Source organism: Ruditapes philippinarum, unplaced genomic scaffold (genome assembly GCF_026571515.1).
Source record: "Ruditapes philippinarum isolate M1 unplaced genomic scaffold, ASM2657151v2 ctg14442_1_1_1_1, whole genome shotgun sequence".
NCBI lineage: Eukaryota > Metazoa > Mollusca > Bivalvia > Venerida > Veneridae > Ruditapes > Ruditapes philippinarum.
The window spans coordinates 34,690-58,985 of NW_026859729.1; the positions used below are offsets into that span (position 1 = coordinate 34,690).

Below are 24,296 nucleotides of genomic sequence, written 5' to 3' on the forward strand. Positions count from 1 at the left end.
TCTACAAGTTTTTTTTTCTGCTCTTTAAGTGTAAGTTGCAGTAAAAGAAATAATAAATTCTACCATGTAACTTTTAACAAAAGCTTTTATAAAATCAGTGCCTAAATGGCACTAAATATTTTATGTGAAGCATACATCAACATAATGTACATGTAAAATGCAAGCATCTAACTACAGGTTTCAGGCTGCTCAGACTACAAGTAAATTCTTTGTTCCTTGCTACTTTACCTAAATAATTAGTGACAGGACTAGTTAATAACATTATAGAACTTAGACAACATTACTGTATTTCCACAGAATGATCTCCTTTACCAACAGAAGGTTGTTATTTTCTTATGCAAATCATTGCAATTCTATATTAAAATAAAATATTTAGAAAATTTGAAATAGTACGAGTGCAAGGGAAGCAACTTTTGGAAAAAAAGAAAAAATATTTTAGATACTTTTAGACTTAATTCATTGCTGCCATATTTGTACTCAATATTCTCTTGATATTTAATTTGTTATTCAGTTATTGGTAGTTTTTCTTTAACCAAAGTTTTCCTTCAGTTTAACATGATATTAGATGTGTGTGATTCAGTTTAGATATTATCAGTCTGTCAACCATGCAAAAGGCTCAGATTATGTTGTTTTCGTATTTACTCAGCAAATTCCTGCAGTATATTAAAGTATGTGTAGATTGGGAGTTTCCAATTATGTTTAATGGACAAAAGGTAAACTAAGAATGATATAATTCATATAAGAATAAAATATTACACTTGCCCTTTAGCGACTTGCAATTTCATAAAAGTAATAAATTGCCCCTGTATGCTATATAGTTTGCAATTTTGATATTTAGTGATGACAGATCCATACGATTACAAGAAATTGTTTCAGTTTTTTCTTATAAGGCAATCACTTAGTTGACTGCTATTGTGAATGTGATGATGACCTATATAGATAGTGTGACTTTCAATACATTGTTTATATAGTTATACTCCATTTTAATTCTCAGGACTCACTTACTCTTGGCACAACAGACATTGGATTGAAAAGTTAAATTAGTGTCTTGTCCATAAACGACGAATCAATAAATTAGACTATACCTTTTGACCTGAAAATGGTTGTGATAGTTGCACTCATTAGGCTCACCCACAATCTTTCAATGTTCCATCTTCTGATTATAAATGTTTGATAACTATTCACCTTTTTATTGGACATGACACAGGGCCCTAAATTTACATATTATGCACGCCATACAAATGTGGGCATATGTGCTAGATTGTATTAAAATAATTTAATGCATCAAGTTTTGCTCCAGACAAGCATGCTCCCGTTAACTGTTACCTTGACTGCTTGACCCATGCAAATGACACTATCTCATGGTGGTAAACATTTGTATGCATGAAGATAGGCTCTTCAAAAAAGAAAAGATATGGTAATAATGTGACATCATTAAATAGTACTTGGGATGCAATTTATGAAAATCCGAAACAGGATTTTATGAACAATGCTTAGATCTTATCCAGATTTATCTCTTCAACACAAACCAAATTTAGCCAAAATAATCTTGATGTTCATTTTCCAGATTTCTCGATATTTTCCATTCTTTAAATCAAATATCCTACTTTTATATACGCACACATATAATATATGGAAATGCAACTCAAATACCATTCATTCTTTTTGGAGATTATTAAATTCAAGATTGACCATTATAAACAATGTATAGAAACAATCCATAAAACTCACTAAAATCACACCTGCCTCTTATGGCTTTAAGCCATATGGAAGTTTTTTCATGATTTAGCATATTTCTTTTATCTTGAATAACACCGTTGAGTTTTTTTCTCTTTATTTATTTAGAGCTTTACAAACACAAGCATTTATTCTGGAAATTCAAAGTTAACGTCTTTTCCTGTAAGTTTCTTGTACACAGCTGTAAATGTGTCCAACTGAAACAAAAAAAAGAAAGGCATTATAAAAAGTACCTACACAATTAGATTTTTTACTGTCTGTTTCTCATTAACTAGATCATCAATGTGTGCATTATCAGATATGTATGACATCAATTATAAATCAGTCATATGCTTGTCAAGATTATTCATCATATAATGCTGCTTTCACTGAATTAATACTTAGAGGTCAACAGCCCTGTTTCCACTCTTTTATGTCAGTTTGACATAAAATGAAGACGGCACAACAAGACCACTATTGAAATCAAAAGTGATTTGTCTTTACTGCAAATATAGAGCCAGGTCACCATGCACATTCATGCAGTGTAACCAGGCTCAATACTGTTTGGACTTTCAATGGTCTGTTCCAAATTCAAAGCTTGGCCATTATAAGGCTTTTTTTCTTTCTTTTATAGCAGTGGCTGTTTAAAGGCCTCTTCCCCTCTTGAAAATTCTTTAAAATCATGCAGTTTTCCCAAAAAAAAATCTGTTCGTATCGTTTATTCTTACGCTATTACAAAAAATACTTCATATTTTTCCAACTTTGAAAAAAACAAACCAATAAACAAATTCAGCAGGGCTCAATTTAGGAGAGGGTTAATAAATTGAGGTCAGAACAGATCATCAGCATTATTTATCAGTTATATGCTTGTCTATATAATGTTCATCATGTCAATTTTCCCAATATTTCTAGTCCAGATAGTGAAAAATAAGTCACAGTTATGATATTGAAAAGAAAATTTACAGATTATCATACAAATCATCAGCAATGTTTATCAGTTATATGCTTGTCTATATATGTTCATCATGTCAATTTTCCAAATATTTCTACTTACAAAATGGAAAAAGAAAATTTACAGATTATTACTTAATTCACGTCAAAATGATCAGAACAAATCATCAGCAATGTTTATCAGTTATATGCTTGTCTTCAAATGTTCATCAGTTCATTTTGTTATTTCATATTAAGAATATTGTTAGTTCAAAAATATTTTGCTCTACTTGTTATTTGTGATGAAAGCTTGAATTTTATTTTAACCACTCTCCAGTCTTTGAGGAAACCTGGTTATTAGGCACATTTAAGTTCTTTAAAAGGGTTCATAAGTTTTATTTAGAAAAAATAACAAAGGTTCTTCTTGGTGACGCCTATATTAATTATCTAATTCACAAAGTTTTAACCTCCAGTTGGGAAGTAGAAAATGATTATTTAAATGTCTCCAGAATGATTCTATATAGTATTATAACACTACATTTCAGGCTCTGACAGGTTTTGTTGGGCGGATCTGACCTTTGTTAGCAACCAAAACACCCCTTCAATAATTTAAGTTTCTTTTACTGATATCATTTATGTTTAGGATCAGAACAACATATCAGCACTGTTTATCAGTCATATGCTTGTCTTTGTTTGTTCATCATTTCTTAACTTGCATATCCTGTGTAATTACAGTAGAACTTCTCTTTCTATCAGTCAACTTTGATTTTCTTGATATGTCAAAAGTAAAATGAAAGTCCTAATTTCCCCCTTATATGTTCATTATAACCTACTTGCAAGTTGAAATTTTGTGTCGATTTTTTTTTTGATGTATCGGAAGTTTTGCATGGTCCGTAAAGAGTTATATATGTTTTATTTTAATCAATTCTAAAACCTTTGATTAACTCGAAGTCACTTGACACCTTTCATCTTTAGATATATTGTTCACCCCCTATTTACCTTCGCAATGACGATTACCGATTAAACATTTATAACAAGTGTTAATTACACAGCCAAGCATTCAAACGTCCTTTGTATGCATTCCTATGGTCAAAAATAGGTTTAAATGCCTTGGTTGTATTTGAATATAAACAGAGAAAACTTGTTCCGTTTGAATCTTTCAAGACCTGGTGTTAATTATATTAAGTACAAACTGGTTAAAGTATTGCCCTTTCCTTTTGTTATGCCTTTTGTAAAGTCACTTGCTAACTTCTACAGCTTGAAATTTTGTCATTTAATTAAGACCGATACATAAGTCAAGTCCAGATATCTTGAAAGTTTTAATGCAAGTCCCTTCAACTTTGATGTACCCAAGTTCTACTGTGCTTGTTATAATTCTCCAGTAATGCGATACAACAATTGCCCCTTAGAGAATAAGCCTATGGAATAAATGCCAGCAATAACCTTGTGGATTAGGTAAGGGTGCCCAAGTGGTTTAGAAAAGTAGCAACATGATTTACACAAGTAGCCGTGTGGTTTATTAAGTAACATTGTACTTTACCCTTCAACAAAGTAAATATGGGCCCTATTGAGAGTATTTCATAAATCAAAAGTACATGTACTGACAAAACATAGGATGGTTCAAATATTTTTTTAATAAGATTTCATCACAAACTAAAACAAGTAAGCTAAATATTTCTCTTATATTTCAAACACTTCCAGACAGTTTAGTACATATATATATCATAAAAATTTTCCTCTACCTTGTGCTCAATATTTGTTTGTTGTGTTTTCTCTAAATGAACCTTGATGAGTCTTGAGCCATCCAACTTTATTCTGATACGTTTACCAACAATCTCTGATGGAAAGCAAAGGTCATCCAATATACATTCATGTACAGCAGTCAATGTGCGGCTACAAACAAAAAGGTAATTGTTTATAAAATACACGTGTATCTATCAATTAAACAGCAGATGCTTAGTTTCTGCAAAAGTATAAAGATTTAAATATGAAACAATATTAGTTGGGTTATATTTTGCTAGTACAACTTTTTACCCTTTCATGAATGAAGCATTTAAGTAACAGGAGCTGCAGGTAGAACACCATGATCAGTTATTCTGAGTGCTTGATAGTAAAACAAGAGCCTGGATATTTTAGAATTTTCCAAGTTAACAAAGGGCCTTAATTCTTTCAAAATCCATGTTAGCTTATTGACCTTAAAAAGTGTCCTCCTGTTGTGCTCTCAAATAAGTGTGTAATGTTTCAATCCATTCCCTGCAGTAGATTTGGAGATACCAACCTACACTCAAAAACTTGCTGTTGCAGACTTCTGGGCAAGTACAATAGCTCCCCTATTAATAAATTCTAAGCTCAAGAGGGTCAAAAATCTTAAAATAAGTCTGCCAAAGTTATGCAACTTGTTATATTGATGCTGCAGATAAGGAACAACTCTTCTATGTTTAACATTAACCTCTTTAGGAGTACAGAAAATAACTTGCATGTTATTGTCATCACATATTAACTATTTGTTAATTGAATTGAAGAACTAAAGAAAACAAAGAAAAACAAAAAGAAAACACTAAAGGATGTCCTTATTGTGGGGATATGAGGAAATCACCTTACCTCCTGGGTCTCTTTTGCTTTTGCTTATTCTTGGTTTTTCTGGTTGGTTTTGGCAGTATACGCCTCTATAATAATAAGAAACAAATCATATTTTAAGCAAAATTGATTGAGCCAAAATGCAAATCTGAGTTTGTACAAATCAATCAATAAATTTGGTACCCATTCAAGCAAAAATGTTACAAAGCAATACAAAAATCGTAACTGTAAATTTACATCTTTGCATCTTTACAGGCTTCGCGAAAGTTGCCGGACCGTCGGACATGTCCGGCAAAAATCAGGCCGGTCCGATATTTTTTTCGGAGTTCCGGACCTTATGTCCGGTACGAATACCGGGATATATCCAAGACCGATCAATACCGAGTTTTCTCCCTTGAATAAAAAAATGTAAACAGAGTTTTGATTCGCCGTTTCATTATAAGTGTCCAATCAAATTCTAGATACATACGACTGTCAATAACCAAAATGGCGGTGTTACTACATTATTACGCTGGCGCTACGCCCGGCAAAAATCGTAAACTAACAAATGAAGAAAAAAAAGCGAAACAAAAGGAATACGAGTCCAGGCGCCCGCTGAGAATTTGTGGGTAAATGGAAAAATGGCCGCTTTGATCATGAATGTTTTGATTTCCAGACAGAGTCCATTAATCTGGATAAACTAATGTTTTATTTAAGGGAATAAAATTGTGTTGCAAATCTTTAAAAGTTGTTATGTCTTTAAAAAAACACAAAGGTATTACCATATACATATATTTGGAAAAAAAATTCGGTCAGACAAAAGTTCTTTCGGTCAGACAAGAATTGAAAGTTTGTCTGACCGAATGTCAGGCAAATTTTTCAGCAGTTTCGCGAAGCCTGTCTTTATGCTATTAAAATTCTTTGACAGAGTGCAAAGGAAGCAGCTATTACTGCTAAAATTGTTTGCATATACATAAGTGCAACATTGTTTGCGTATATAGAAGTGTAACAGTTCAAGGTCAAACTGGTACTCCTTAATATTCATTTATTGCCAGAATAAATACAATAAATAAACCTTAACTCAAGTCAACATACTCATTATTTTGTAAGACATTTTAAGTTCTCTATTCTTCTAGCTCAGATATTGTCAGTTACTTGTTTCTTTTAGCCTGTTGCTTTTTTTTACATCTAAACCAAGAAAAACTATCATGAAGTATTGTTTTTAAAAAATACCACATGCTTTATCATCAATATAAACCTTCATATATATCTAAGAATACTTTCTATCAATGAAAATGCTATAGATAAACTTTTTTAAATAACAATTATTTCTATAACATTTATGATATAAATTTCTGAAGAAAATTTGTTGCAATATTCCAGTTATACTTGCAACCTTTTTTGTTCAAATTATATTTTCTGATCATATCTTGGCCCCCATAAAAAGGGGATAAAAGATTTTCTAACATATATGCATCTCCTGTTTGCATATTTTCACAATGTTTTCAATAATAGTTGCAACTTACAAACCTGTGCAATGAAAACTACATGTTTTCCACTGAACTTCTTTTCAAGTTCTCTCACCAGACGGGTCTGGATTTTTTGGTAGCTTTTCAACTGTGGTACAGGCACAAAGATAATTATGGCCTTCTTGCCAGCAACATCGATCTCCTGTAAAAAATCAATATGTTGTGAACTGTGAAATTTATAGGCATAAGTCTGCACATCTTCATGACATGAAAAAAGGAACATGAAACTGTCTTTTCTTGAAAACAAGTCATTTGAAACAATATAATTAGATAGATTTACAAAAGTTATTAAAAATCAAGTTTTTTAAATAGTAAAATGATAACACTACACTTTTAACTTATTCATAGAAATCTTTTATGCAACGTAATACTTTATTGATTTATTTCTACAAATATAATATATTAACCTTTGCTGCTGTAATGTAAAGTTCTCTCAACTGGGCTTTGAGATCACTGTTCATCTCCAGCTCTAGGAGAGCCTGCAACAGAAATAAATAAATCGCTATAAAATCATGACATAGGGTTTAGAACATTCTGTAAATAAAGAAAATCCAAGAACTGTTCAAATATCTCACACTTCATCTTAATGATGCCAACTTAAAAATTGCACTTGATCAGTAATAATAAGCAGATGCAGTGGGTTTTCCCCACTTCTTTTGGAATGGTGCAAGTACTGACCAAATTGGCCAAAATGTGTTATTTTGAATTGGGAATTACCTGGGAAATACCTGGGAATTTGTTTTACCCAGAGAAAAATGACAATTAAGCAAAACATACACTTAAAAACCATGTTTTATTAACAACTTTAAGTGATTTAAGCGAGTACAATAAAATGAGTACAAAAATATTTTTAGATCTGAAAGCACAAAATGAGTTAGGTATGAATATTGCTCATGTGGTTGTACTTGTTTTTCTCTTGCAATATGGTCCAACACATCTTAAAATTGGACTTATAAGAAAATAATAAAAATAAACTATGATAGATTCTATTTACCTGAGATATTGAGGACTCGAACTCATCAGGCTTTTCACCCGGAGGTTTTACAATCTTAGCTCTCGCCGAGTACATCTGAAAATAAAAGCAATAATTAATGACTAATTTTGTACTTTTAATAATTCAGGACATTTTCACCCTAGCACCGGGGGTATACAGAAGGCTGCAGTTCCCATTTCCAATCCAAAATTGCCTTTACCCCAAATTCAAAAAAAGATATCGCAACAGTCAAATTTTATGAGAAATAGTGAACTGTTTCGACTTGCTTCTTTCCCAAAATAGCTAGGAAACATCCTGTAATTTAAATCTATTTGCCTTGTATTTTAATGAAATTAATATAAAGTGTACAAAAAATTATATAAATTACATTTGCAAGGATTCCTATTGGATACCTAGGTAAAACAGTGCCAAACCCTGCTACTATAACAAGTCAAGCCAATATGTCGGATATGTTGAACTACTAACACAATTTATAAGAATTTTCAAGACAAGTTTTTAAAACGATAAAAATATTCCTAGATGCATTGAACAGGTCTAGGATTTCATGATATTTACGGACAGTCTGTTCATTTTTGGACAATCCATAATTTTACAGGTTTTTATATCCGTAAATTTACAGACATTAAGTAGGAAAATAGTAAAAGTTGTATCAAAACTGCAGGTTAAAATGAATGAGGTTACATATTATATGATTAAATGTAACAGTATGGTAAGATTCAGAACAAATTGATGACTTTCAATTTTCACTTTTAACAAATATTTCAATATCATCATACAAAGATGAAACGCACACCAAAGCATTTGTAAATACAAACAATCAATAAAACAACTTATCTTAAGCTGCGGATTTTAATGTAATACTAAAAACAGCAAATTTTACATTGAATATCTATAAATTTATGGACAATCCATAAATATCATAAAATCCTAGACCTGTTCAAAAGAATTAATTTGTGATTTTGTTTTTAAAATGCTAGTTTTCTCTTCTATTGAGTCTAACTTCTGTATATATTGTATATTTATAAGCGTGTAAATGTATATTGGTGCAGTGTGACAGATATGCCAAGGCAATACAAAACTAATTTCTGTACATATTAAAAATACATAGGATTAGGTGTAATCGCATATATGCTACTAAGGTTTCTCTAACAAAAATTAAGATTAAATGACTGCAGTTAGTATGAAATTTAATTCGGATCATAAATCAAAACATAATTCAGACGGCAGCATTTCGTTTCATTGAAAGGCTCGTTGAGGATGCATCAACTGGCGGCCAGAGAAGTCAATGCTCACGAAGACAGTGCACGTCCGATAGTAAAAATATATAACCATCATTGTTGAGGATAGGAATTAGTAAAATAAAGTCATTGGTTTGTGTTTCAGGCGGATTTCGAACAAGGTATTAATTGTATGTACCTTCTGTATTGGCGATAACCGGAAAAGGAAGTTCACTTGCAATGAGACTGGAACTCAATATCCTTTGGATAAAAACATTACCGTACTTTTACCGGACAAAATCTAAAACTTCGGCATGATAATTAAAAAGCAGACGTGATAGTTTGTTTGTTTGTTTGTTTGGGGTTTACGTCACACCGACACAGTATAGGTCATTAGCTTTACTGGTTGAGGAAGACCTCAGGTGCCCTTCCGTGCATTATTTCAGGCACGAACGGGCACCTGAGTAGAACCACCGACGTTCCGTAATCTAGCTGGATAGCTTCCTCACATGAAGGAATCCAAAGTCCCTGCCGGGATTCGAACCCACAGCGGTGAGGGACAAGTGGTTTGAAGTCAACGACCTTAACCACTGGGCCACGGACGCCCCTCAGACGTGATAGAAACTGAATATGAAATATTACAAATTAAACCAATACAAGGGAACTCAGATATATTTTTTAAATAATAGGCCAGAAAAAACACTACTATCTAAAAAGATATATTTAGTCATCGAGTTGGTGGTTCTTAGTAAAAACGCTCTAGATACATTGTAAGTTCCGAAGTCATGAAACTACAATATTAAACCTTGGGGGGTAGCGTCTTTCAATATTGAACTCATTCAAGTCCAAATCAAATAAACATAAATGGACTGGTCTAAATAAGTTTAATTCTAATTGCTACCAACCAGAGTGAATATCTAATATGTCAAGTTGTGAAGGGTGCCAGTGTTTTAAACTAGTTTTTAATATAAAAATATAATACTGCCAATAGCATTGTAAAAAATGAATTTAAATGTAAAAATAAATACATAAGGAAACATGCTAATTACGTATTCGCAAAACAAATGGTTCCTTCTGTGAGTTAATGTACTACAAAAAAGGAAAAACGATCACTATTTTAAAAAAATATGGTATAATAAAGAAGCCCAGCTAAGTATCACACCATTGACAGATGTTCCAGCCTGAACAACTACATGTACTACATTGAACGATAGCTTTGGGCGATATTTTGATGATTCAAATTAAGATGCAATTAAGGGAACATTTGCACGTGGATGATGAAGGATCTGTTACATTACATTTACCAAAGTTAAGACTATTTGTACGTCTTGACGCTGCTTACATAGTTTTCCAGTTATTACGAAAAGTATAATCAACACTGGAATATAACAATTGTTTTTTCCCATATTAGAGTACATTTGTAATTTAAATGTTTTTCATGTAATAGTATTGGAAAATGATGAATCAGTGCTAATGCGTGAGCAATGGGAGCAGCAAGATTTCGAAAGAAAACATTATATTCATTGTGACTACACACTGAAAGATCGTATTTGAAAAGTTCATAAAACATTTCAAAATATTTCAATATTTATTGATTAATGATACGGGTCCTCTGATGACGAGTAAAAGGCGGAAAAAAACTGTGTGGTGAAGGGCTTTACTTTGTTATATTTATGTAACTTATTCAAATAACTGTCGATTACAAATTGTAGAAATTTTCTTTCCAACTAAGTAATCACGTAACATAGGGAGTGAAAAGCATCATCTTGTTAGAAATATTTTCTCATTGACAAATTAATATTTTTTTATGATATTTTATATTACTTTTATATCTCTAAAAGGACTTAGCTAATAAGTCGAATTTTCAGGTTAGTTAGTCGAAATTTCGGGTTTGTAAGTCGAAATTTCGGGTTAGTAAGCCGAAATTTCGGGATTGTAAGTCGAAATTTCGTGCTACGGAAGTCGAAATTTCAAGCTAGTTAGTCGAAATTTCGAGTTAATAAGTAGAAATTTCGAGTTAATATGTCGAGATTTTGAGTTAGTAAGTCGAAATTTTGAGTTAAGTAAGTCGAAATTTCGAGTTAGTAACTCAAAATTTCGAGTTAGTAATTCGAAATTTCAAGATATTATATTATCTTTTTTTTTGTTCCTGTCTATCATTTATAATTGGACGATTTTGGAGCTATAACGTAATGAATGCTTTTTTGTATTTTCTGATTGAATATCAGGAAATACAAAGCTGACATTCAATCTCTGACACAAACCTAACAACAAGTAGTTCTCAAAACAGCTTAGAACTAGCGATTTAAAAGAAAGAAATATATTTATATTTTGTTACAAGTATCCAACAAATTACAACGCATTCAAAGTTTAAAAGTAGCATCGGGTTATAGAAATGTCAATAAGTGCACACTCACAAATTATGCGGATGAATATGATTTTAATCAATGAAAATGCTATTTTTAGCGATGTCGATTACCGGATATATATACAACACAAATAAATCTGACTGTCGAGTAGTGGAATATATAGATTCTACATGTCAGACTGTTATGGCGAGAAGATTTTCGCTAACTTATTTACATCAATTTAAAACAACAGGTAAAGTGTCTTTGTGAATGAAGTAGCCACGATATGCAAGGATAAAGTGTGGCTGTCATAAAAAATGAACATAAATGATTTTTTGATGCAACTCTAGTTATGCAAAATTCGGTATGCATCAAACTCTGGTGCCCTGCAAGATGAATTATAGTACATAAAAATAAATTTATACAGGAAAATACATACAGATGTACAGTACGATTTAGATTGCAAAGATCAGAAAATACCACAGAGCGTGCAGCCCTTTGATTTTTTACTGTTTGTACGGTATTAGACGGCATTTATCTTAGACAATACTGTAATCCAGTCTGACATGTTTACCTTCCGGCGAATTTTCACGAAAATAAATCATTTAAACACTTTAATAATCATTTTAGACTTCGAAATGCCTTTTTATGCCGTAAGAATAGGTAGATGTCCAGGAGTTTATAGAACATGGTAAATTTTAATTCTCTTTCATATCGATATAATTTTTTTGGATTTAGCTCAATACAGGATTGGAGCAGTATCTCTAGACGCTTGCAGAAATCATGATCACAAAATAGACAAATATCGTTTTTTTCGCCGAATTTTACATTTTTCCTTGATTATCGTACTTGATTCGGTGTGAAAAGATGAATTAGACCTGTTAAAGTTCATTCCGTTGGGTAAAAAGACAAGATTTTAGCATTTTATCATTCAAGCGCCTTGTCCGGTATATACCGGAATACGGTATTTAGTGTGGTGCTCCAATCCTTTTTTTAGTCACAGCCAATTTTTTTTCCGGTGCAAGTCAAACCGGAAAACAATGTTTGCATTGGACACATCTCTGTTTTTGCACTGATGTTAGAGTGGTCAGAAGGGGAGATAAGTTCTTCTGTCCACATTGTAAAGAGGAGTAAAAACTGTCATAAATGACTTTGTACATAAGTTATACTGTTAATCTGTTTTTGGTTTTTTTTTAAATTAATGTTGGTAAATGTTCTGTAGTGTGGGACATGTCAGTCTCTAACCACCAGAAACATTTTATTTTAAAAAAAGTATTATTCAATTTTCACTGTTTAGGTAGCACATAATTTCATATAAGAAAATCTACTGTTAAATATATGTTGAAACAACAATTTTTAATTAAATGTTCACTTTGGACCAAGTAGTCACCAAAACCAAATATTCAAACTTAGATGTGGCCTAATTGTACTTTTTTTGCAAAGAACTATGGGATTACGTCACATCCGCGGATGGCGGGAAGTGAAACAAAATGGCCGCCTTCCATTGATAAATATAAACAAAAATGACATTGACACTTGTTGAGGATTATTCGTGTGAAATATTTGTGAGGATAAAGAGGAAATAAATTTTTTTAACAGGTAAGTGAGGTATATTTTCTACTTGTTCACCTTTTATTGTTTGTTACGCCGGAGAATCCTTAGCGTCGCGAATTTACGGTAGTCGAGGATACTTCTGCCGAAATAAGTACATTTAGATTTTTTTTTTATTTGTCTTGCAGATTCGATAAAATTAATATAGATCGATCTAATCAAATAATTTGTTTTCCTTAGAGGCATTTTGTTTGTAAAGTAACATTCAAAAAAATATGAAACCAAAATGTGTTAACTTCATATCATAAGCTTCTAATTAATTGCAGGTGGTCACTAATCAAATTGGAATGAATGAGTCAATCATAATTATCACCTAATTAATCGGTATCCTTAACATACACACTGATTGATGATAATGATAGCCCGTAACAATATATATTTCAACACATTGTTTGACACTGAAGGTATTTAAGTCAGAAATACAGTGAGATACGCAATCGGTTATCTTTACTCGCAATTCTACTGATAAGAAATTCGGAAACTGTCAATAGGTGTATTATAAATAATTACAATAATTACAATAAATAGTGATAACACAAACCTAAATATTAATAATTGAAAAGTGGGCCGAGTTGACCCGTGCCGAGTTGGAATAGGGCCGAGCTGACTCGGGGGGCCGAGTACGTTTTAGGGCCGAGCTGACACGGCTTCAGTCAAACCCACAGGCACGAGTATCGGACCTGGGAAGAAAAAATATGACCAGATAGATAATAAAACCTGTGTTCATCTTAAAAGTGTCAAAAACAAACAAAAAATGTAAATAATAACCCCCTTTCAGGGTTGTCATTAAGAGGCGGCAGGAGGCCAAAATGCCTGTCTCAAATGCATTATGGGCCGCCTCAAAATTAAGAAAACACTCTTTGTTATGTTTGATAAAGACAGAAATGACCGCCTCAAGTTCAAAACAAACCTTCTGCAAAAAATGTTAATGACAACCCTGCCTTTAAAAATATACTATAAGTTAAGAGAAGGCCGGAAACTCCAATTCGAGCCTACGAGCAAGGGATTCATTTCCCGGGCCGTTGTGAAAACAATTGGCCAGACAATTAAAAAAAACTTTTATCACTATTTCACGTTTGTATGAAGCTTCAAAATGAGACCAACCCCAAGTCTCTAGCCCTACCCGTTCATGAAATATCTCTCAGGAAACGAGCGAATTCGTGCTAAAAATCGAACAGGAAAAAAGGTTCAACTGGTCATTTACTTTTATAAACATTTTCTAACATAAAGGACTAACGTTTTGCAGATCTACTGTTTCTAGGCATGCATAAATAATGTCGAAATTGGAGAAAAATGCGTTGGTCTCGCGATTCAAATTTTGAAACTGTCAAATCCGCATATTTATGAGACAATATAACGATAAATCTGGGGTGCAGAGTCTGAAGAAATATATGACTAGATACCGGATTCTGTTCCTTACAAGCAAAGCACAAACCATCTTTAAGAAACTAAACTACTTGTAGTATGGACCGGAATAAAAATCACCTACCTGTCCTCCCAACAAATAATCCTCCATCTTTAAAATTCTATACTGTAACCGAAAAAGGCGATACTGTAACACGTTCCCTACGGTGTGAGAAGCTGTGTTGCTTACATGAACCAGGTCTCTAGGTCAAAGGTCAAGGTCACACTTTGAAGTCATTGAAAATGCTTGTCGCAAAACTTCAACATACATAGGGGGATTTCAATATAATTTGGCACAAACGTTCACCATTGTGAAGCAGAATGTCGCATGCAAAATTTAGGTCCTTGCAGCCAAGGTCAAGGTCACACATAGGGGTCTAAGTTCAGATAAAAATATGAAAATGTGAATATTCGGACCATTTAGTCATCATTTATTGAGGGATTGAAACACAAATGGTCATTATCATGACTACAGGAGTGTAACTTATAATTTAGGTTAATATATGCAAGGTCAAGGTCATTAAAGATGATAAAATGTAGAGATTTTGTCCAGAGTATATCTCCTACATGTATGGCGGGATTCTAATGAAATTCATAGAAATGTTCACTACTATAAGAAGCAGTGTCATGTGCATGAACTACTTCAACCAGGTCTCTAGGTTAAAGGTTAAGGTCACACTTAGAGGTTATTGAAAAATGCTTGCTTGGAGCAAAACTTCTACATTCATCTGGGGATTTTAATTGAACTTAGCACAAATGTTCACTGTTTTGAGGCTAAATATTGCGTGCATAATTCAGGTCCCTGCTATTAAAGTCAAGGTCACAAAGAGATGTCAAAGTTAAGATAAAACAGAAGATGTGTACAGGGACCATTTAGTCATTATTTATTGATGTACATTGTATTTTAACACAAATGATAACTGTGACACATGTTATTTAGGTTAATATTTGCAAGGTCAAGGTCACTAGAGATGATAAAATATCCAGATATTGTGTAACGTTTCGACATTTTTACTTAGCTTTGTTTTGATTAAAGATTATCATTTACTCAAATGATATAAGTGTTACTTAACTATTATGTTATTTGTTTATATAGCGACAATGTATTTTAATTTACGTTACTTTACAATATACGTTTGGTATATGTATTTTCAATAAACGTTTGATATCATATAATATAATAATCGTCTCAGTGATAGTGATCATTCTAATCAGCCAATGAAAATAAGTCATGCTTGAGCGATCATCTCAGCAGGTATAAATACGGCGGCAGAGCCAAAATTATTCAGTCTGCAGAGGAATTCACCGGGACCAGGTTACTTTATGTAATTGAAGCCTCGCTTCATACATAGAAGATAATTTCGTCTACCTAACTGAAGCGTAGCTTCATAGGTAGAAAAGAAGAATTGGCCAAAACTAAATACCCTTGTTTATCCAATTGAAGCCTAGCTTCATGGATATAGTGTCGTTCTAGTTTAGTTGTGAAATTGTATTTGACTCTGGGTACTTATAGATTTCCATATTTTCTGAAAGCCTCGCTATCAGGAAATTGGTAACATATAGGTATTAAAAAATCCAGAGGTATACTAATAACAAATAAGTTTGTATAGATAAAATAGTTGGAACTTTGTTGTAAATCCCTGCCAGCAGCTTATCTTTCTATCTAAATAGAAGCCTCGCTTCATAGATAGGGAGGTAGTTGCTGGACTATAGGAAATTATCGGGTTGCAGCGTGATATCTATAGCTTTTGAATTATTTCATAGTGTTATATTGTAAACATATTTACTGTATTGTGACTTTTGATAATTTAATAGTGTATTTTGGAGTATTAATTCAAGCTGATTGTTTATGATATATGATAATTTTATAATCATTTGTATCTGATCAAACGGCAGGTAGCCCAAAGAAAAATTTATTATATATTCGTTGTACATCCGCTCGGTACACGTTACAAAAAATTGGTGGCAGCGGTGGGATCATATAGATAAAAACACCATTATCTAGCCACACATATTAAAATAGATATTTGTAAAAATGGCTGAGAGTAAAGATTTTAGTAATAGCAATGAGCTTATTTTGTTACACGAAAAACTCAGAGATTTGCAGCACCAAAATGAAGCTTTGAAATTGCAAAATGAAATATCAATACTTGAAAGACAGATTGACAGTATGCAGTTATCTTTTCAAAATCAATATGACTCAAACTATGAAGACAAACAAACGTCAACACCGAAATGTTTAACAAGACAATATGCAACACCTCTATCAGAAAGAAGGCGACGTTTATTACCACCGACCCCAGATAAAAAGCCCTTTAAGATAGAAAGTGTCTTAACCCCATTAGCTGAAAAACAAAGGTTTACGGAATCTCCTTGTGGCTCTGATTTAAATTATCCGAGAGATCGATTTGTTACCTTTCGAAAGAGAAAATCAAAACCAGCAAATAAAACAGAGTCCTTACACAGCAACATACAAATGGATACTTCAAATTCAACAGAAATAAAACGTGACCCTAAAAACTCAAATTCAAAACGAAGTGTTATGATGAAGCCAGCTACGTATGATGGAACTAGCTCATGGATAGATTATAAAGCGCATTTTGAAGCATGTTCAGAAATAAATCAATGGACAAACAAAGAAAAGGGTCTTTATTTATCTGTTTCATTAAGAGGTCAAGCTCAAGGTGTATTTGGCAATCTGACAAGCAAATCACCAAATTATGATGAACTTGTATTAGCTTTAGAAGAAAGGTTTTCACCACCCAATCAAACCGAATTATATAGAACACAGCTACGAGAAAGAAGACAAAAAGCTTCAGAATCTTTGTCTGATATGAGACAGGACATAAGACGTTTGACTAATTTAGCATACCCTTCAGCACCATCAAATGTGAAAGAAACTTTAGCGAAAGAACAATTCATAGATTCTTTAGTTAACTCGGATATGAGGCTTAGAAATAAACAAGCTCGTCCTACAAGCTTGAATGAAGCAGTACGACACGCTGTTGAGCTTGAGGCTTTTAACAGAGCAGAACGAAAATCCCATGAAAACCATGGTTATATGAGAAAATTAAATTCTGGCGAATATGATAGTCCGAAAAATCAAGATGACAAGTTAGATAGCCTGACAAAATTAGTAGAGGAAATTAAGAATATGTTATCAATGTTTAGACGCCAAAATAACTATCAAACTGTTGATAAAAGAAACCGAAATACTTCAAAGCAAAATCAAAATAATAGAACGTCTTCAAGAACATTTGCTAATGGGCCAAATACAAATAGTTTGCATTGTAATGAGTGTGGTCAGAAAGGTCATAATAAATACAATTGTCGAAAGTTCAGTGGCAGATCGAAACGAAAAATTTATGTGTTGGAGAAAGATTGTGAAAACTCGTCTAATTCGTGTGGTTCAGGGTTATTTGTTGAAGCTACAATAAATGGGATCAAAGCTAATTGTTTAATTGATACTGGTGCACTTTCAATGATTTCCTCAAGTTTTATAGAATAGATAGATGTCAGTTTCCAGTAAATTTAGAACCGTTTGATGCAAACATTGTAAATGCATCTGGAAAACCTTTAGAAATAAAAGGAAGAACACATTTAGATGTTCAATTGAATGATGAAATTTCGACAAATCCTTTTATAGTTTCTGACATAGAGGGAGATGCAATATTAGGATTAGATTTTATGACAGCAAGAAATATTGTAATAGATGTTTCGAATAATCAGTTAACAGCCAATGGTAAAAAGATGAAAATGAATTGTAGAGGTCCGATAGGTTGTGATCGTGTGATTTGTCATTTTTGTGGAATGAAATTTAAAAAGAAAGCTTATATAAGACAACACTGTAGAAGAATACATAAAGTTAGGGAACCTAAAGATTCAGGACATTCGGAGTGTGCATGCCAAATCTAGTTGTTAGTGGCAGTTAAAAAAAAAAAATGTAAGTTCATGCGAGGCGCATGTAAAACGGAGGCGTGGGTAGTGTAACGTTTCGACATTTTTACTTAGCTCTGTTTTGATTAAAGATTATCATTTACTCAAATGATATAAGTGTTACTTAACTATTATGTTATTTGTTTATATAGCGACAATGTATTTTAATTTACGTTACTTTACAATATACGTTTGGTATACGTATTTTCAATAAACGTTTCAGGGCTCATCCGGAAGGGCGATTCAGGCGAAAACTTCGCCGTGTATATTCCAATTTCGCTCTTCCGATTGATCAAAGAGAAGTCAACATCGCCGATAAAATCTTAATTCCCAAATAGTAATTACTTAGCGATGTAAAGAGCAGAGATTGTATCCGCCCATATGACGACCGCTAATTATCATTATCCAATCAGAGCGTCGCTTTATACTACCCTTCTACCTGTAAGCGAAGCGATAGACCGCCTACTCTAAACAGTAAATAATGAGAGCATCGGCCCGAAACGGTATAATTGTGTGATAGTTTTTCGAGTTTAATACGGGATTTGGCGATAATTATAAATTGTTTTTTCCCCGATTATCTAAACAAGTACAATCTTCCCTAATTGATGTACACGATGCACTTCGATGGTGGGTTTTTAACCCGAGTAAAGGCGATGTGCAATGGATTTTTCACGGCTATCACAGAACTGTTAGTCAATTAAAAATAATCAATTTCATTAATGATCAGCAACCAGATTAAAAACTTAATCATAGTTTTAAATGATTTCAGTCTGTTAACATCAATTTTTACTGTAAAATTGTTATGTCGCTCACGTCATGGCTACAAGGCGAAATGCCGTAACCGAGCAGTAAGAAAGTTACTGATTCTGATATGCGAAAATTTAAGAAAGCCAATTCGCAAAAATCTTGCGATTGGTATGTTGTAGACAGTAGGGGTGTTTGGCATTGTTCTCTTTGTAGAAATGCCAAATTTGACACAGTTTACGCACGTGGGCAAGACATCCCGGCTTAACTACATATCGGTCGTATATCATGTAACGTGTATATAACAACAACATTTGTCTGGAAAGAAGTGTTCTTATTGTTTCAAAATAAATTCGTAAATATGACGCTCAGATTAAGATTTATCAATATTGTAAATTTTGAAAAGCATTATTTATAAAGATATTACCGAATTTAACATTTCATGAAAATAAAGGGAGGTAATTAGAAATTAATTTTCTACAATTTCTCAGTCAAATTTTTCAATAAGAAATGAATGTATGTAATTTTAGTGATCAAATATAATGTGCACAAATGTTTGCAGTACATATTTTACATATTCTTTGATGTTTGAAAATTGTTTTATAAGCATAATTATATGCATATAAATGTGACATTACAACGTTCAGGACTTTGAGAGAAATTTCTGTTACCAGAACAGAATAGAACAGATATTATTAATCAATATCCAATGTGACTTCATCTTTTCTTTTAAAGGTGAGGAAAGTAAAGTATAAAATATGAAATTGATTTTATCATCATCCTTTCTTACACATTATTATCAACAAATGTACATGAAAATATATAAACACATATTTAGAGAAAGCTTAGATGCAATTGCCTGATCTACTACTAAATAATTAATCTACTTTAAATTAATACTACTATTAATAAATAAACTGGAGAAATATTATAAGTGATGTTAATTGTGTTTATATTATAATTAAAGGATGTATAGCCATGCATGTTAATGCATACACATTGGGTTGTTTCCCTTCTCCCTAATTTTCGCGAGGTCGTCACTTCTCCCTAAAAGTTCCCCCCAGGATGAGCCCTGCGTTTGATATCATATAATATAATAATCGTCTCAGTGATAGTGATCATTCTAATCAGCCAATGAAAATAAGTCATGCTTGAGCGATCATCTCAGCAGGTATAAATACGGCGGCAGAGCCAAAATTATTCAGTCTGCAGAGGAATTCACCGGGACCAGGTTACTTTATGTAATTGAAGCCTCGCTTCATACATAGAAGATAATTTCGTCTACCTAACTGAAGCGTAGCTTCATAGGTAGAAAAGAAGAATTGGCCAAAACTAAATACCCTTGTTTATCCAATTGAAGCCTAGCTTCATGGATATAGTGTCGTTCTAGTTTAGTTGTGAAATTGTATTTGACTCTGGGTACTTATAGATTTCCATATTTTCTGAAAGCCTCGCTATCAGGAAATTGGTAACATATAGGTATTAAAAATCCAGAGGTATACTAATAACAAATAAGTTTGTATAGATAAAATAGTTGGAACTTTGTTGTAAATCCCTGCCAGCAGCTTATCTTTCTATCTAAATAGAAGCCTCGCTTCATAGATAGGGAGGTAGTTGCTGGACTATAGGAAATTATCGGGTTGCAGCGTGATATCTATAGCTTTTGAATTATTTCAGTGTTATATTGTAAACATATTTACTGTATTGTGACTTTTGATAATTTAATAGTGTATTTTGGAGTATTAATTCAAGCTGATTGTTTATGATATATGATAATTTCATAATCATTTGTATCTGATCAAACGGCAGGTAGCCCAAAGAAAAATTTATTATATATTCGTTGTACATCCGCTCGGTACACGTTACAATTGTCCGGATATTGCCCAGAGCATATCCCTTATATATCTATCTATAATGCCCACATCTCTGTCAAAAGCTTTTGTGATGGACGTATTTTGAGACAATGTTACCCTTGTTTAAAATTGATATCAAATGAGGTTTTGACAAGATGAAGATGCAGAATAGTTAGATTTTTACTTTTATATATTGTAGGGATGAATGTAAAGTGCAGGTAGATAAATTTACAAAGCCAAGGTTTAAAAAATTTAACACAGAAGAAGAGGCTCGAGCTTTTGTGAAAGGATCGGATCATCCTACCAACATTCCAGGTAGGGAAATGGACAAAAGCCCTCCAGGACAAAAGCCCTCCCGTTCAAAAGTGACAGGGCAGTCAAAAGCCCTCCCGTGAAAATGACAAGGCAGACAAAAGCCCTCCCGTGAAAATGACAGGGCGGACAAAAGCCCTCCTGTGAAAATGACTGGGCGGACAAAAGCCCTCCCGTGAAATTAACAAGGCGGACAAAAGCCCTCGCGTAACAAAATATATATGTATGTTACATACCTGTTTTTTTTTAAATGCACTTAACATATTAAATTTAAAACATATATATTTGTTGTTGTTTTCTATTGGTCTAAGTATTTTTATGAGCTAGAACCACCTTTCATCCAGAATATACCTTTCAGAAATGTTTAACGAGGTAACATTTTTACACGAATGTCGATCGTTTAAAACAAAGTCACTTTTAAAAGTAATTGACTCATTACAAGGCACATTATAAATGTCTTGGACTTTTAATTTTAGTTAATTTAAACTTCTTTTCATCATTTATTACTCTATTAATCTTAACTTCACATGGGAGTAATCCTTTCATATTTACGTGAATAAATATGCACTTACAGATTTTAGCACTTATTATTCAGATGCCTGTCAGGAATGTGCTCAAGCTCATACAAACACGCTTATGCCAATGGAAAACAAAAATATTCATGATTACAATTTTAATATGTTGAGTGCATTGAAATGAACAAACTATTCAATGTACATAAATGTATTTGCTGCGGGAGGGCTTTTGTCCGCCCTGTTATTTTCACGGGAGGGCTTCTGTCCGCCAAGTCATTTTTACCAGAGGGCTTTTGTCCGCCCTGTCATTTTTACGGGAGGGCTTTTGTCCGCCTTGTCAATTTCACGGGAGGGCTTCTGTCCGCCTTGTCATTTTTGGACGGGAGGGCTTTTGTCAGGGAGGGCTTTTGTCCTACACTCTTACAGGTATACCATTTCTATTTTTTAGCTCATCTCACTTTGTGCTTTGAGATGAGCTTTTATTATGGCACACATAAATCAGGGCCCTACATCAAAGGTCAAGGTCACACTTATATTATGAATTTTCTCATAGAAGTGCTTTGATGGTAATGTCCGGTCAACAATTCTGTCATTCCTGGATGGATTTCAAAATAATTTGCCATTAATATGTAGACATGATGATTATGTGTCAAAGAAAAATCAATGTGGAACTTGTATGTTAGACGTGATGATTGTGAATAGATTGGATGGACTGCATAAATATGCTGCTTATTACATGTATATACTCAGGGCAAAAGTATGAAAAATGAAATCACCAAAAATCTGATTAACTTTATTGTTATATTACAGAATAGTGAGAATAATGTGGACATTTTAAGCAGAATGTACTGTTAGTTAACTTGTATGCAAAACAACAACAACAACAAAAAACAACATAATAAATAATAGTCTTTGGTTTTGTTGAATATATGTTTATATTTTCAGGCTCCTTTAAATCATCACCTGCAAAAAGCTTCAGTAGTGGTTTTCCAAAAAGTCCAAAGGCTTCAAGCAGCAAAGATTTATCAACAGATGTTAAGCTTAAGATTGCTGAGAAAGAAATACAGTATTTGAAAGAGAAATTGAAACAGAAAGTGTGTGAAAAGAAATTGTTGGAAACTAAAGCAGAAATAGACCAGCTAAAAGGTCAAGGTCAGTACTTTATAATGATATTTTAATATTCAGTGATTTTTTAGGACAATTCCTCGTGTAAAATTTTTACTTTTCCCAATTTAAAGAACAATTTTCCCACTCAAAGTTTTATAAATTAACAAAAATCCTTAAAAGGTTATGGTGTGATTTAAACTGAGGAAAGCTGATTTTGATTTTTTCTCCAAATTGCTGATAACAACACATTTTTCCACACCTGACTCACCACCTTTCCCCAAAATGTTGAAAATATACTAAGTGTTAGATGTCAAATGATACAGGTATTTTTTACTTATAGCAGCTTATTTCTTTGTAGCATTTGATTTCACACTGTAGTAAGATTTATTTAACAGAAATCCAGTTACCAGAAGGAATCACAGATACTTAAACATGACAGGACTGTGGTTTAAATCATCTGAAATTGTATTGTATAAGTACATAATGTGAAGTAGCAGAAAATTGAATTCTAAAACCCTGAATTGTATAACAACTTGACCATTGAACCCTCTCTTAATGATCTGTGAAATATTTTATATTTTGTTGACAGGGTCTTACCAAGGGAAGGTTTCACATTCAAGAAAAACATTTCATAACTCAAAGCCATATCAGCCTTCGACACCAACTAATAGCTCCAACTGGAAACAGAACAGAAGAACACAACTTATAGATATAAATGAAGCCAGACAATTACATACAGATGCTTGCTCTGATGGTGATTTTATTACAACATGTATATTTTAAGTTTAAAATTTGGATGTCTTATTTACTATGAAATGTTAAGGTTATGGACTTTGATTCTTTTGTGAAACAAGATTTATACTTGTAAGTTTACAGATGTAGATTATTTTGTGAAACAAAATTATTCTTACCTTCAAGTTTGTGGTTTACAATACTAAGTATTGATGTTGGGTGCACTTGCCCTCTACTGCAGTAGTGATTTGTAAACGACAATACATAATGTGTCCCTTACTGCTGTCTCTACTACTGATTTTTATGGAGATACAGAGAAGGTGACAATTAACTGTAAATCAAAGTGGACAGTACTTGTATAGTGCCATGCATATAGTTTATAAAGAGATCATGACTATCCAATGAAAGGTGACGTTACAAATATCATTATATATTTCAGGCGTAGCAATCAATGATAGAACACCTGTAGTATACACAGATGGTGCTTGTACAAACAATGGTCGTGGTGCAGCTAAAGCTGGTATAGGTGTATACTGGGGTCCTAACCATCCATTGTGAGTCATAATCTGTATCTTGATTTCTAGCTGATAACTGTTGTTTATACTAACTGTTGGCTGCTCAGTTTTAGTGTTTGTCCTATTCCTGTTTGTTGCCACAGAGGATGCCTATTTAGTGGTCATATGTGGCTGAAATATTGTGGGGACTGTATTCTGGTGAATGTTTCTCTTCCTTGTTTATGTTTGTTCTCATATTTGCTATTAAATCCCTTAAACCAACAATCACTGACCATTC

The 24,296-nt window shown here is 33.0% G+C and overlaps 3 protein-coding genes across 3 annotated transcripts; 2 read left to right on the plus strand and 1 right to left on the minus strand.

Annotated features, from left to right (window-relative positions):
- Positions 1-1,817: 1,817 nt before the first annotated feature.
- On the minus strand, positions 1,818-9,224 carry LOC132757671 (small ribosomal subunit protein eS7-like). Its single transcript, XM_060749021.1, has 7 exons — positions 9,142-9,224; positions 7,726-7,800; positions 7,139-7,210; positions 6,733-6,873; positions 5,248-5,312; positions 4,389-4,539; positions 1,818-1,934 (listed from the first exon to the last, which is right to left on the minus strand). The coding sequence occupies exons 2-7, from the start codon at positions 7,798-7,800 to the stop codon at positions 1,866-1,868; spliced, it is 573 nt and encodes a 190-aa protein (XP_060605004.1). The 5' UTR covers positions 9,142-9,224; the 3' UTR covers positions 1,818-1,865.
- Positions 9,225-11,857: 2,633 nt separating this feature from the next.
- Positions 11,858-24,058, plus strand: LOC132757669 (uncharacterized; the record flags this gene model as incomplete). Its single annotated transcript, XM_060749019.1, has 5 exons — positions 11,858-11,981; positions 21,038-21,153; positions 22,611-22,817; positions 23,362-23,526; positions 23,944-24,058. Coding segments are annotated over exons 1-5 (656 nt in total), but the record flags the coding sequence as incomplete, so codon positions are not given.
- On the plus strand, positions 15,888-17,813 carry LOC132757672 (uncharacterized). Its single transcript, XM_060749022.1, has one exon. It carries the CDS (start codon positions 16,341-16,343, stop codon positions 17,811-17,813), a length of 1,473 nt encoding a protein of 490 aa, XP_060605005.1. The 5' UTR covers positions 15,888-16,340.
- Positions 24,059-24,296: the final 238 nt, after the last annotated feature.

Excerpts from the sequence above, each read along its gene's own strand:
- LOC132757672 (XM_060749022.1), top strand. The coding sequence starts at position 16,341 with ATGGCTGAGAGTAAAGATTTTAGTAATAGCAATGAGCTTATTTTGTTA.
- LOC132757671 (XM_060749021.1), bottom strand. The coding sequence starts at position 7,800 with ATGTACTCGGCGAGAGCTAAGATTGTAAAACCTCCGGGTGAAAAGCCT. Across the intron at positions 6,874-7,138 it reads TTTACATTACAGCAGCAAAG|GAGATCGATGTTGCTGGCAA; the intron begins GTTAATATATTA and ends GATTTTTTACAG. Across the intron at positions 1,935-4,388 it reads AAACAAATATTGAGCACAAG|TTGGACACATTTACAGCTGT; the intron begins GTAGAGGAAAAT and ends TTTTTGTTTCAG.